We start from the raw sequence: 13,005 nt of genomic DNA on the forward strand, positions 1-13,005 counted from the left end.
AGGATATTGTTTACTGCTCCAAACCCCAGCTGTGACGCTTTCTCTTCTCATTTCCATTGTGTAGCGTTGTGAATAGGATGCAAACGATTTTACAATTTTACATTTTATTGTGATGTAAATATAAATGATTCTTTTTTGCAGATCTGTGTTATCTGTAAATATTTGTTCATTCACACCTGGAATCTCTAAAATGTATTTAACAACTATTAAAAAAAAAATAGAAAAAAATCAAAAGTTAATCAGTGGTTTGCGTCACAACCATTCAAAGGGGCCACTACTATGAGTAGTTTTTTGAGTGAATGATGAGATTATGCTTTTATCTGTACATAGTGAATAATGTAATCGGGTCAAATACTGCACATATTGGGGGTAAGTGGCTCACTTAAGTATAGGAGCCCACCGGGGGATTCTCCTGCTCCCCAGTGGGGCAGTCCAAGTCCTTCTCAGAGCACTGGTGAAAGGGGTTGTTGTGAGTTGGACTCTCACTGATCTAATATAGATGGTTTATACTAAAGATTGTCCATGTATTTAATAGGTTAGATAAGCCCTTTAACTAATAGTCATGGCCTTTCTTTTTCTGTATTACTTTCCACCATGCTTTAATTATATTTTAAGACCTGTTTTAACAATATACAAATTTCCTTATGTTGCTAAATCGTAGCTGTCACACTATGAGCGTGGCGAGCGCGTTCAGACCAACAAATGTCTGAAGTGCAACAAAAAAACAGCCAACAACAACTCCACAAACAAGAGGAAACACCAGGAACACAATAACAAGAGTGGGCCCTGGTGCTAGTGAGAGGGTAGATGGACACTTCCTGCCTTCACCTGGTGCTGTACCCTGTACTCCCTGCAGACCTTAAAAAGGCTCCACACCTGTCGCCAAGCAGGAATACCTAAAGCACTAAAAAATTCCTACTTTAGTCCTAGCTGAGGAGTCAGGGGGTTTGGCTGACTAGGCCCACCACTACACTAATACAACAAGAGGGTAGGTCCAATAAACCAAAATGGAGAAGATCTAACTCCAGGATACATCCTCAGCAGCTCCTTCACCAAAGGGGACAGTATACAAATTACTTTTTATAGTCAGCAAAACTTGCTGCGAGAACTAGCTATTTAAACCTAAGTGGGTGTGGCTACCAAGCAGGTGCAGCTGACCTTAATTGCAGGAGAGCTGCTGGCATAAAAACTGACATTTAACTGCTTCAGAACCAAAGGAAACAAAACCACATAAAAATGCAGAATCCCAGATGGAGATAAGGGGCTCCAGTCCTAAAGCTGCCACTAGTCTCCAAAAACAGGGAGACGACTGTGACATTAGCCTTTAAAACTGCAGATGTCTAGTGCTGATTTTATTTCACAGTTGAATGATGGTCATAAACACTCGTAGTTCTAAAGGAAGAGTGGTCTTTCATTTTCTCCTGCTTCATTGTTTTCAAGTTGTTGTTCAAAAATAAGAAAACTCCTGAACTTTTACTGAACTGAAAATATGTATAAATCATTTTAATATAGTGAAGTTTTAAATTTGGACTTGGCCTTCATCACCTGTCTTCTCCATTGCTTAGCTTTCTTCTTAAAGAGAGTCTGTTAGAAGTTTTGACCTGACCATATTTCTGACAGTGCTAAGTCAAATATCAGTATAAATATACCTTCATGCATAGTTTTAGTATCAGAATGGCTGTGAAAGAGAATCTTTGATCTATCATTCCTCTCTCACAAGTTCACTGAAGAAGGTCCACAATGTTAAGATGCTTTCTGTAGTAAGTGCTTCACAAACTTTCCATTCTGCTCTTGAATGATGACTTTAACTGTCTGATATACTAATGCTACATCTGTCACTAAAAAGAAGAGAGGAAGGGTTGAGGAGTGCTAACTACATAGAGCACAGAGTCCATCAGTATTTTCAACTGCCTTCAGATCACCTGAAAGAAAACATCTGATGTATAAAAACTATTTTTTTACCGCAATATTAATAATAGCACCACACACAAAAAGTATGTGAAAACTGTATTGCAGGACTGATACTAAGCATTGCCAGTGGTTTTGCAGATTAAAAAATGTTGTTAAACTCCCTTTCAGTCACACCACTGTACCATCACATGATCTGGAATCATGTTTATTACTGATGAGTTTATTACGGTACTCGTAACGAGCAGTCAGATGCTCAAACAGGTTTTACTCATGTACTGAGTATAATGGAAGTCAATGAGTTACTCAAACATTTTTCAAGAAGATTTTCCAGAAAAATGCTTCAGTTCTCCATTGACTTTCGTTATACTCGGTGCAAGAGCCGAGCTGGTTGGTGTGTCCAACTGTTTGTTACAAGTTACAAGCACTCGAACATGGTAGTGCTTGCTCATCACTAGAGATGAGTGAATACTGAAATATTTGTAATCACTTTAGTCGTAACGATTAGTTTGTAATATTCATGTATTCGTTCCAAATAGTGAGTACAATGCAAGTCAATGGGAAATGTGAGTAATTTTCTGCTGGACCCAACAAAGAGGTCTGGAGGCCTGAGGAAAAGGCTGAAATGGATGGGAAAGTGATGAAACTGAATGGGGAGAGCCTGGAGAATATATATAAAAAAAATCTCTCTCTCGTACGATAGACCCGCTGACCAGCAAAATGGCGACGGAAAGGTTTGTAGAAACCCTATAAAGCTGCACGGCCAGCCAATCACAGTAATGCCAAAACCAAGATGGCTGCAGCATTATTGTGATTGGTTAAGAAGCCCGGCATGTTTAGTGGCTGAAATTCAGGTGCCAAACCTGCTGGGTGGAACATACAAATATCCCGAGGCGAGTACACAAAAACTTGCATTGTAACGAGTAAGGCTATGTGCGCACAGTGCGTTTTTCGTGGCGTTTTTGCGCGTTTTTCGGGTGCGTTTTTGGCCTCAAAACTGCAGGACTTTGCTTCCCCAGCAAAGTCTATGAGTTTTCATTTTTGCTGTCCGCACACATCTGTTTTTTTTACCTGCGTTTTTGAGTTAAAAAAAATGGACATCTCAGTTCTTTCCTGCGTTTTTCTGCGTTTTCCGCCCATGCAATGCATTTGAAAAACGCAGCAAAACGCAGAGATCAAAAACGCAGCAAAACGCAGCCAAAAACGCACCAAATCGCGGCAAAAACGCATGCATTTTTTTGATGCGTTTTTTCGACGCAGGTGCGTTTTTGTGCGTTTTTTAGCGGCCAAAAACGCACAAAAACGCAGCGTCAAAAAGACGCAGTGTGCGCACATAGCCTAACCCGAATACCGTAATATCTGTGCAAGTAGCAAATAGTAACGATTACACTTAATTAAATTAGTGCACACATGAGTAGTTGATTCAAAAAGTTTTTTGGAAAATTTGTATAACTTTTTATTACACAATAGTAATACCCTGTTAGGTTTTTTTAAGCAATATCTGTGTTCTTGTTGGTTTCCAAGGTACTGAAATTTTGGTACTAAACTAGAATTTGCAGTATGCACTATGACTTTTCTTGTAAAATAAATATTTAATGTTCCAGAAGTAAATGATTTCATGAAAACTAATTTGAAAATATAATGTAATTTTAGAGTGCATATATAGATGTGTTCTTCCTCAGCTTTTTTCTTGACTCAACATATTTCACTTGTGTGTTCTGAGATAACTAGCTTTTAGGAAAAAAAGATGATTGATAGTGTGTCATCACATGTCTATACTATGAGTGGCTATGTGCAGTCATTGTGATATGAAATACAATTTGTTGTTAGGCGTTTTTCAAGAATTTTATATTGTATCAATTTTTTAGTAAGAAATTGGAGTAATTAACCTAATTCAAGGAAAGATAGACAGGAACATGTAGAAATGCAGATTTTACTACAAAATTAAAATATAAAGAGATTATGAAATACTCTGATAAGTTTCATGACCCTACAATAATAAAAAAAATGCTGCCAACAAAAAAGGGAAGTTTATAATAGGGATGATCGAATACCTCAAATATTCGACGAATAGGTCGCCACTATGCGAATATTCGATGCGCAATGTAAGTCTACAGGAAGCCCGAATAGTTCCAAATAGTTATTATTCAGGTTTCCCATAGACTTACATTGAGCATCGAATATTCGCGAATAGTCGAATAGCGGCGACTTATTAAGCTGAATATTTGAGGTGTTTGATCATCCCTAGTTTTTAAGCAACACTTCTTAAAAAAATATTTAGGTCTTATTGGTGCTAACTCGGACTAATAAACTCTCTTATATACAGAAAAATCATGTGACTTTCTATGAAAACTTATAGAAAAAAATCTCTGCATAATTATGATGGTTTAGGTACACCAGAAATATACATTTTAGGAAAATATATTTTTTTTAGCTCAACATGGCCCAAATTAAAAAACATATTACACCAAAGTAAAGTAAAGTTTTAACCCAGTGCCTCAAAAAAATGATCCTATTGTCGCCTCTGTAAATATTTTCTAGGGCATTGTTAGCTAATATTAGAAATGAATGAACCTTTAGAAATTAAAAATAAACAGGTTCGCAAAATCTTCCTCCCATATATGATTCCTGGCAAATTTTATTTGCAGCAAATTTCAAGCAGTCCTACTGCCTTGTGACTAGTGTTGAGCGAGTAGTTGACTTTTCGAACTCGCTATGCTGTTAGCGAGTACTGTCCGCTACTCGCATATTCATTATGAATAGTGGGTGCAATGTAAGTCAATGGGAAATACTCGCTAAGAAACAAGCGAAAATTGTACTTTTCATGCTAGTAGAGAATAGTATGACTTTCGGGATACTCGCTACTTAGTGAGTATTTCCCATTGACTTACATTGTGCCCACTGCTCGTAACGAATATGCGAGTTGTGGTCAGTGCTCGCTAACAGCACAGTGAGTCCAAATAGTTAACTACTCACTCAACACTACTTGTGACCATCTGTAGAACATTTTACTGTCCCATAATACTGTATCTAATCTTTTTTTATGGTTAATATAACCTTAGCAAAAGGAGAGAGATATAGAGAGAAAGAAAGCTTTTGTAATGCAGTAATGAGAAATGTGTGTATTTGGAATACATTAATCAATCACACTGACACTGCTGATGCTATCTGAGATATTTCTCTTTCATTATTGATGCAAATAAATGTTTATCTACATTTATACATATTTCTGTCTATTTTTTTAAATAAGCTGTGTGCTCAGAACCTTTTTCCCTATGCTGGAAAAGTAGAAAATGGTACTGATTGGCCACCCCCATCTTTTAAACCGGCTGTATAGTCCCCCATGATTGCCTGTGCTAGACCATGCAATGTGATAGCTGTAGAGCACTAAAGGAAAGCACGCCCTGCTTCTACTGTCATAACTAGCCCTCAATGACTCCTAATCATTGTGGAGCTGGCCTTTTGGGGATTTTTTGTCTGAACCACGTTAATTAATTTCAAAGTCACCGTAGTCTGCAAGTTGCAGAAAATACTGCTTGAATCTTAAATTGAGTTATCTCTGATCGTTTCTGCAAATCCCACACTATTGGAAACTGATCGGAGCTGCTCTGATAAAAATTACAGTTAAATGTCTGAATTTTCCTTTTTTTTTTTTTTTAAACCAAATTTTTTTATTAGTAATTAATGTCAGATGTTACATCATATTGTCATCACATTATCAACAAAAATCATAATAATATGGGTATTAGAAAGGAAAATATACAAGGGAGGGGGGGGAAGGGGATGGGGGGAATAGTGATATCACATCAATTTCCGGATCATATTCTCCATATATTCATCTGTAGATTTATTTGATAACAGTATTTAAACGGAAAGATAACCAGTTGTTCCATTTCTTATAGAATAGCGCTATGTTATTGTTAGATGAAGCGAGTATCTTCTCTGATAGGCAGTTCTCATTGATCAGTGAGATGACTTCGGGTAATGCGGGGCATTGGGGGTTTTTCCAATAACTTGCGATTTTGAGTCTTGTTGCCACAATGATATGTACAATCCCTGTGCGGATCTCGTAGGGGAGTGAGTCCAGATCGATGGCGAGCAGCGCCTGCTGTGCGGACAGCGTTATTCGTACACCACATATCTGAAATATTAAATGATTTATTGCTTGCCACAGACGTCTGACATTACTACATTTCCACTATATGTGTAATATGTCTGCACTGGGGTCTCCACATCTCCAGCACGTGTCCGGAGAATTGCGGAACATCTTAGATAGTCTATGGGGGGTGATATACCACCTATATAATAGTTTCCTTGCGTTTTCTATGTGGTTAGTGCATTTAGATTGGTTTCCAATAATTAAGAAGGATGCTCGCCATTGATCCGGAGTGAACGTACAGTTTAAGTCTCTTTCCCATTTTTGTAGGTATGTGGTTAGCGAGGGCAGGGTATTCTCTAGTATACAATCATAGCTTATAGACAATGCTTTAATCTGTGAGGTCGGGTTCAATAACATAGAGTACAGCTTAGATGGCGGTGCAGTCATCCACTCCTTCCTTCCATATAGGAAATGTCAGATCTGAAGATATTTGTAGAAGTCTCTTTGTGGTATATTGTATGTATCTCGCAATGATGAGAAGGTGATTAATTCCTCCCCATCATACAGATTCCCAATAGATGTGATTTGGCATAGTTTCCAGTTTTTAAGCTTTAGGTCAGGGATACAATGCTCCAGTGTCTCTATGGGGGCCTTAAGGAGTGCGATTTGTATAAGGCCTAATTTATTAGTTAACATCTTCCATAGCTCCAGGATCGCGTCTATGGTTTGGGATATGTTAAAATTCCTACCAGGGATTAAAGTGTGGTGTGCATGTAAAAAGGCTGAGACACTGGTGGCTCCAATCAGATATTTCTCAATGGTTATCCAGTGCCGGTCATCGTCATTGTTCCACATGAAACGTAGCTGCTCGAATAATGCGGCTCTGTAGTAGTGGACCACTGAGGGGTATCCCAGGCCTCCCTTACTCATAGGGGTGTAGAGTGTGTCCGCCTTGACTCTGGGCTGTTTTCCCTGCCAAATATGTTTGGAAAGGATTGCTTGTATCTCTTTTAGTATTTTCATTGGGAATATGATGGGGAGATTACGGAACAAATACAATATCTGCGGGAGAATGAACATCTTCACTGATGCTATCCTGCCCATCCACGATAGCTCGAGTTTCTTCATTCTTAATATGTCAGCTTGGATTTTCCTCCTCAGGGACTGATAATTCAGAGATAACATTTTATCTGCCGAGAGTGTTAGCCAGATACCTAGATACTCAATACTATCGTTATTCCAATTGAAGGGGTACTTGTTCTTGAATTTTTTAGGGTACGTTGTGGATGGGGTTAGATTTAATACCTGACATTTAGACGTGTTTAGTTTATAATATGAGATTCTAGAGAACAGATCAATTATTTGCATTGCTGCCGGTAATGACTCTGTGGGGTTTGTTATCGCTAGAATGATGTCGTCCGCAAACAGATCTATTTTGTGTTCTGTCCTGTCCACCTGGATTCCTGATATTACTGGGTGAGATCTGATTTTTTTCCGCTAAAGGTTCAATCGCCAAGGCGAATATGAGGGGCGATAGCGAACACCGTTGTCTCGTCCCATTTGTGACAGGGAACTTGTCCGACATCATTTCAGAGACAAAAACTGATGCTGATGGATGAGGGTATAATAAAGTAATTGCATTAAAAATGCTGCCAGTAAATCTGAATCTGGTTAGAACCTCAAATAGATAGCCCCAATGCACCTGATCGAACGCCTTCTCCGCGTCCAGTGAGAGGAGCAGAGAAGGCGTCTGGTGCCATCCAGCGTCTTTCTGGATTTGATAAACCCAACCTGGTCTCTGTGCACCAGGGAGGGGATTACACCGGAGATTCTACCTGCTAAGATTTTGGAGTATAGCTTGAGGTCGGTATTCAGTAGGGATATCGGCCTGAAGCTATTGGTTTGGTCGGGTGTTTTACCTGGTTTGGGGAGGGAGACTATTGTTGCCTGTAGCATCTCATCTCGTATTTGGCCTGTTTTCAAATATATTCTGGAAGACTAGTAATAGGTGTGGGGACAATATTTGATAAAATGTCTTGAAGTATTCGTTAGTTATCCCGTTCGTCCTGGGGATTTGTTATTCTTAGATGTTTGGATGGCTTGTTGGATTTCTATTTGGCTTATGGGTTGGTTTATTGCCGTCAGTTTGTCCTCTGGCATTTTGGGTAGTGATATATACTATTTAGGAAGTTATTAATTAGTTCAGCGCTGGGTTGTGGGGTGAGGTTGTCTTCTTTGAGATTGTAAAGTGAGGAGTAGTATTTGGCGAAGGTGTTGGCGATGTCTTTAGGGTTGTATATTTTGTTCTTTTGGGCATCTAGTATATGAGCGATCCTTTGCTTTATTAGTCTCGCTTTGATTTTATTGGCTAGTATTTTGCTCACCTTGTTTCCCTGCCAGTAATATTTAGCTTTGCTTCTCCTCATGTTGTGCTCGTGTTTATATTGGAGTAGTTGGTATAGATCGTATCTTGCCTTTTGTAGGCCTTTGTATATAGCGGGTGAGGGGCTGTTTTTATGAACATCCTCTAATGATGCTATACTTTTGTGAAGTTCCTCTATCTGTCGGATTCTTAGCTTTTTGTAATGTGCTGCTATCTGTATTAGCCGTCGTCTTATGTCCGCCTTGTGGGCGCACCACACTGTGGTCGGGGACATGTCTGGGGTGCTATTAATATCAAAATATCCATCACTATTAGGTCAATTCTGGAGTATATTTTATGTGGATGTGAGTAAAATGTGTAGTCCCGTTCGGAGACGTGAAGGACCCTCCACGTGTCGTACAATTCTTCTGACAGAAGGCATTGGGACAACGCATGGGACTGGGATGTTTTCTTGGAGCACCAGGATTTGCCTATATTGGGGATCGGGGCGATATTGAAGTCTCCGCAGATTAGTAGCGATCCTTGTTTTATTTTGGATAATTTGGTCAAGAGTTCTCTAATAAAGGTGATTTGTCCTGAATTGGGTGCGTATATAGATGTGATTGTGTACGTCTTATTATTAATATTGCATATAAGTATCTGCCCTCGTCATCTAGGATTTTATCAATGAGCTGGAACGCTATAGTGTCCTTTATCGCAATCGTTACGCCTCTTTTCTTTTTCCCTGCATGTGAGGCATAGATGTGGGGGTAATGTTGGTGTTTTAGTCTAAGTGCATCCTCGCTGTTTAGGTGAGTCTCTTGGACACATAATATGTCCGCTTTAAGCGTCTGGGCCTCTTTCCACAATAATGATCTCTTAAAGGGGCTGTTCAAACCTTTCACATTAATAGTTGAAATTTTAAATACCATCAGACATAGTAATAAGAGAATAAAAACAAAAATCAATATGTCACCAAGTGTAAGGTAATGGTAAGGGAAGCAAAGGGTTAGGGTGCAAACAGTAATTACAACAGGTTACAATTCAGAGTCCGGTTCTACGTGAACCAACTGGATATTCGTCCCTATTCAGTATCAGTGGGGGGTGAGAATAAAATGAGAGAGAAACTAAACGTTATTCTCGTGCCCCTCCAACCTGCCAATCAAAACAAAGACTGGCATCAAAATAGAAAGTGTCATCAAAATAGAAAGTGCCATGAAGGTGTCCCTATTCAGGACCATTCCTTGTTCAGCATCGGGTGTCTCTTCTTTAGCGGGGAGCTGGTGTCTTTGTCCACTGATGTCAGGGACCAGTCTTGAAGCACGGTCATAGCCTCTCTGGGGGACACGAGGACGTGTGTGACTCCATTTTTCATCACGATGAGCTTTACCGGGTGTCCCCATTTGTAGGTGATGTTATTGTCCCGCAGGATCTTGGTTGCGGATGAGAATTCCCGCCTTCTATTCAGAGTGTCCGCAGACAGGTCGGTGAACACCAGGATGTTCTGGAATCTTTCTGGAAGTTCTTGCTTGTTTGCTGCCGCCGCCTTGGTTACTGCCTCTTTAAGATGATAGAAGTGCAGTCTGGCGATCACATCCCGTGGTGCGGAGCTGGGAATGGATTTGGGTTTGGGGATCCGGTGCACCCTATCAATCAGTAGATCCCTCCGCTCTGCTGACGGCACTAGTGCTGTAAAAAAGTCCTTTAGGAATTCTGTCAGTGCGTCCGCGGGCACATTCTCAGGAATCCCTTTGAAACGTAAGTTATTGCATCTGGATCGGTCTTCCAGGTCTGCGATTTTCAGTTTTAGGGCTGTAATCTCATCGTCTGCCTCATTATGCGCATCTACTAGCTGCTTGTGCGCTGTGGTGTACTCCTCCAGTTTCCCCTCTATATGTGAGGTTCTGTCACCAATCTGCGTGATTTCTTTATTAAGCATAGTAACGACTGAGGTTATATCTGCGTGGATGGCTTGCTTCAGCTCTGTCATCACAGATCTGAGTATATCCTCAGTGACAGGGGCTGAGTTGTAGCTTTTATTAGGGGAGCATGAAGGGTTAACCAGGGCTGTGCTTGGTGGCTGTGATTCTGCAGACTCAGGAGTGCTAACACCTCCAGCAGGAGAGAAGGTCAGAGACTGCAGGGCTGGCTGATAACACTGTGTGTTTAATGATAAAGGGGCTCCATTAAGAGTGTGAGAATCATGCTGTGATCCGCTCCTCAGTCCTGGACGCTGAGGCACACTATCAATATTATCAGTGCTGCAATCTCCTCCATGAGGCAAACAACGGTGGCCATCTTGGATTCTATTACCGGCCGCTTCAAAATCAGAAACTTTGCCTGGCTTCTGCCCCTTCTTCCTCACCCGCACCATGTCTATAACGATCTGTTCCCCTGCACTTCAGCTGCACGTATCTGTGATTTACAGCCTCCTCCGGTCTGATGGCCTGATTGCCTTGCTTTGAGCCACTTTTAAGGTTGGTGGTCAGGGAGCACAAGTCTCAGACGTCCATTCAGTTCAGCATCCGGTCACGCCCCTAAAATGTCTGAATTTTCTAGAATTTTCTTAAAACAAAAAAAAACCAATTGTTCACCCTTCTCAAAACGGATTGCACAAGAAATGAAAAAAGTCAGTACATTCACTTTTAACAAGCAAGTAGACCATCTGACAGAGATTTCAGATTTTTTTTACTGTAAAAACTATTGTGCTATCTTGCTACTGCTTTCTAGTTTTTGTAAGAGTGAATAAAATGTAAGTGTCTAGTTGTAGATCTAATGTAGCTGAGCAGATGCCAGAGAGACCAGATCACTGATCAATCACAGTGGGACTGGCAGCACTTTTGCTATCTCTCTCCTCCTATCAACTGAATTTCAGTATTATTTCTAGATTAATACTCTTATTTTTTTTCTGTGCGGCAGTTATACAACACCTTATTGTCTGGAAGATTTGTCCAATGTTTTAGGGATTTCTTTTGGAGCTATGACATCCCCTTGTTATCCTAAATCAAGCTAAATTGGTTGTTGAATTTTATATCTTGGTATTTATACAAGCTCTGATAGTCAAACCTTATCGGCTTCATTATTGATTTTGATGTGATAGTGGCAATGCATTATGGAGAAGCCCAAGCAATCACATATGAAGTCATGTAAGCTAGCGATGTCGCTGGTGAAAGCACCCACCCCCATCGGTTGTGCGTCACGGGCGAATCACTGTCCTTAGCACACAACATTGCTAAGACCCGTCACATGTACTTAGCTGCCTAGCGACATCGCTGTGGCCGGCGAATCACCTTCTTTCTAAGGGGGAGGTTCGTTCGGCGTCACAGCGGCGTCACTAAGCGACTCACCAATAGAAGCGGAGGGGCGGAGATGAGCGGCCGGAATATCCCGCCCACCTCCTTCCTTCCTCATTGCCGGCAGCCGCAGGTTTGATGATGTTCCTTGTTCCTGCGGTGTCACACATAGCGATATGTGCTGCCACAGGAACGATCAACAACCTGAATCCTGCAGCAGCAACGATACTTGAGATTAGAACAACGTGTCAACGATCAACGATATGGTGAGTATTTTTGATCGTTAGCGGTCGTTCGAACGTTTCACACGCAACGACGTCGCTAACGAGGCCGGATGTGTGTCACGAATTCCATCACCCCAACGACATCTCATTAGCGATGTTGTTGCGTGTAAAGTGGCCTTAAGGCTTCTGTGTCTGACACAATCTCTGCAATGTGTAAGATGGAAGTAGGCATTTTGGTGATTGGCACAAATTGAATAGCAAATAGTTCAAATTCGCCATGACCTGCAAATTTTTTAAAATTCAACTCAAATGTAATTTTCAGCAAATTTATTATCTGTATATGTCTTTATAGTAAGATCACAGCTTGGAGAGTAAAATAAGTGCTGTTAAGAGCCGTCATCCCAGTAATATCTGGATAAAGCAAACATTATTTTCTAGCTGTTTTATTTATCCTATTTAATTGTCCATACTGTATGTTCTTGTAAGCTGGATTTACATTATTATATCTTTATGTTAAGTCAGTATTTATTGATTTTATGCTTTTATCCTCAGATTTATAGGCGCTGCTGGCTAGTGTTTAAAAAGGCCTCCAGTAAAGGACCAAGAAGGCTAGAAAAATTTCCAGATGAAAAAGCTGCCTATTTTAGAACATTTCATAAAGTAAGTTTCTATCAAAGTAAATGTTGGTAATTCTTAATAAGTGTATAATATTCTGTATGAGTAGCAGCTTGAGGATTTACCAAAAATAAGCTTTATTTTCATCTTTATCAAATCAGCCTAAGAAAATAGGTTTCCAATAGAAAGTGGTTCTCTTTTAGTGTTATACCTATATGTGCGCTGAAAGATCTAATGTCTATTACTCATGTTTATGTCTGCTAGGCTGCGCTCACATGAACGATGATTCGTTCTTTCTAGAGAATCGGATCTATTATGGTAAGGACACTCAGCCCTGATCTGAGTTTGATCCAAATGTTTGCTTACTGAGCAACAATTCTGTTTCATGTGAAAATTGTATCACAGGTGCAGGGAAGATGGGGAACTTAACTTCTCCATATTCTCCATAGTCTGTGTCTGCGTAAATTGGACTTCACTCAGATGACATACGTGTGCAGTCCCTCA

General features: G+C 40.3%; 1 protein-coding gene across 1 annotated transcript in view; it reads left to right on the forward strand.

Moving 5' to 3' along the window:
- Positions 1–13,005, forward strand: part of DOK6 (docking protein 6) — an 802,283-nt gene that overhangs the window by 256,313 nt on the left and 532,965 nt on the right. Inside the window, exon 2 of the mRNA XM_075316414.1 lies at positions 12,439–12,546. Coding sequence (XP_075172529.1) covers positions 12,439–12,546 — 108 coding nt within the window. The remainder of the gene's footprint in view (positions 1–12,438; positions 12,547–13,005) is intronic.

Source organism: Anomaloglossus baeobatrachus, chromosome 6 (assembly GCF_048569485.1).
Source record: "Anomaloglossus baeobatrachus isolate aAnoBae1 chromosome 6, aAnoBae1.hap1, whole genome shotgun sequence".
Taxonomy (NCBI): Eukaryota; Metazoa; Chordata; class Amphibia; order Anura; family Aromobatidae; genus Anomaloglossus; species Anomaloglossus baeobatrachus.